The sequence below is a fragment of the Malania oleifera genome, chromosome 8 (assembly GCF_029873635.1).
Source record: "Malania oleifera isolate guangnan ecotype guangnan chromosome 8, ASM2987363v1, whole genome shotgun sequence".
Lineage (NCBI taxonomy): Eukaryota > Viridiplantae > Streptophyta > Magnoliopsida > Santalales > Ximeniaceae > Malania > Malania oleifera.
Genome location: NC_080424.1, coordinates 93,892,742 through 93,894,985, shown reverse-complemented (window position 1 = coordinate 93,894,985; position 2,244 = coordinate 93,892,742). Strand labels below are relative to the sequence as shown.

The 2,244-nt window shown below is 45.7% G+C and overlaps 1 protein-coding gene across 1 annotated transcript; it reads left to right on the top strand.

Annotated features, from left to right (window-relative positions):
* Window positions 1-1,840, top strand: LOC131161382 (probable galacturonosyltransferase-like 1). The gene has a single exon (XM_058117118.1). It carries the CDS (start codon window positions 151-153, stop codon window positions 1,213-1,215), a length of 1,065 nt encoding a protein of 354 aa, XP_057973101.1. The 5' UTR covers window positions 1-150; the 3' UTR covers window positions 1,216-1,840.
* The last annotated feature ends 404 nt before the right edge of the window (window positions 1,841-2,244 follow it).

Here is a 2,244-nt window from a genome sequence, read left to right as displayed (position 1 = left end):
TTCTATTTCTTTATTATTATTTTTTCAAAGCCTAAAAAAAAAAAAGGTTTAAAAAATGGGATTAAAAGTTCAGCTCGAGCTGGCCTCGAGCTCCACTTAAAATCCCCAACACCGTCACTTCCTTTTCCCAAGCTCAGACAGCTCCAGACGATGCCCCAACCCCCACACCCCGCCCTCCTCCTCCACCTCCTCCTCCTCCTCCTCCTCCTCTCCTCCGCCGCCGTCGCCGTGAGCAATGCCCCCGCCACATCCCTGCAGTTCAGGGAAGCCCCACAATTCTACAATTCCCCGGACTGCCCCTCTCTCGCCTCCCAAGAACACCCCCACAGCTGCATCTATTCCGATGCGGCTGTCCACGTGGCGATGACCCTCGACGCCGCCTACATCCGCGGCTCCATGGCCGCCATCCTCTCCGTCCTCCAACACTCCTCCTGCCCCCAAAACGTCGTCTTCCACTTCGTCGTCTCCGCCTCCTCCTCCCCCGCCCTCCTCCGCGCCACCGTCGCCTCCTCCTTCCCCTACCTCCGCTTCCGCCTCTACCCTTTCGACGACGCCGCCGTCGCCGGCCTCATATCCACCTCCATCCGCTCCGCCCTGGACTCCCCTCTCAACTACGCCCGCAGCTACCTCCCCTCCCTCCTTCCCCCCTGCGTCCGCCGCGTCGTCTACCTAGACTCCGATCTCATCCTGGTCGACGACATCGCCAAGCTCGCCGCCACCCCTCTCGGCGGCTCCGCTGTCCTCGCCGCCCCCGAATACTGCAACGCCAATTTCACCTCCTACTTCACCCTTACCTTCTGGTCCAACCCCTCCCTCTCCCTCACCTTCGCCGACCGCCGCCTCTGCTACTTCAACACCGGCGTCATGGTCATCGATCTCCACCGGTGGCGTGCCGGAGACTTCACCGCCAAAATCGAAGAGTGGATGGAGCTCCAGAAGAGGATGAGGATCTACGAATTGGGTTCTCTGCCTCCCTTCCTCCTCGTCTTCGCGGGAAACATAGTTCCAGTAGATCACCGGTGGAACCAGCACGGTCTCGGCGGCGACAATTTCAGGGGACTCTGTAGGGATCTGCATCCCGGTCCGGTGAGCCTTCTGCATTGGAGCGGGAAGGGTAAGCCATGGGCTCGGCTCGATTCAAATCGGCACTGCCCATTGGACGCTCTCTGGGCTCCTTATGATCTCTTGAAAACTCCATTTTCTTTGGATTCTTAAATAAGAATCCTGAAATTGAGAAGCTGAAACCAAAATTGGAGTCGATGGCTGTAGTGTTTATTGAATCTTCAGTACCCTGTTCTCAAGGATAAGGTGGATGGGAGTTGAAGATGGGTGAATGGATTAACGACCCAGTTAAAAAGAGTAAGATTAAAGACTGGGATCGATTTCTGAATCTCTGTTTGATCGATCAAAGAGGGAAGCTACGGTCGGAAGTGGTAATGTATTGGGGATAATAAGAAGGAGAAGAAGAAGAAGAAGGGGAAGTTCATAAATTGTAGAGTATGGTGCATGGCTACTGGGAAGCATCTTTAGATCCAATACACCTGTCAAAACTAGGTTCGATTTTTTCTTTTTTTCACCTTATCTGGAATATTATGGAACAGAGAGGTTTAAAATTACAATTACAGGGTCGTGACAATAACGAGAAAATCCAAAAGAGAATGGATTTTGTTCTTCAAATTATTTGCTTCTCTAGTTATTGAATGACTATAATTTGTAAGTATCACATAATGGAGTTTGTATAGAGAAAAAAAAAAAAAAAAAATTTTGCCTCATTTCTTTCTAAATAATGTGTACTAAATTTTAAGCAGAATAAAATAAAGAGTATTGATTGAATGAGCTATTATTTTTTCCTAATTAATTTCTAATTTATTTTCTAGTCTGTCTTCCAATTTTTTGTTTTCAAATGACATTTGAAAAATCTTTACATGTTGGCATATTATATTAGAATTTAGCATAATCCAAAAATTATAGTATCAACCAAATGCCCATATTTTCAATGACACCACACAATCAATATCGTGACAGTTGTTAAGTTAAATTGATTTTTTGAAAGGCTTGTCAAATACATATCATAGATTTATAAACATAAATTTAACTTATAATAGTAATATGAATAGACCCATAATTCATATGCCAAAAAAATAGTAACATTGTTTTTGATTCGTAACAAATAATTTATGGATAAAATTTACTTCCCTTTCATAAGAATTTATTTATTTATTCTTGTTATATAACAAATCATCT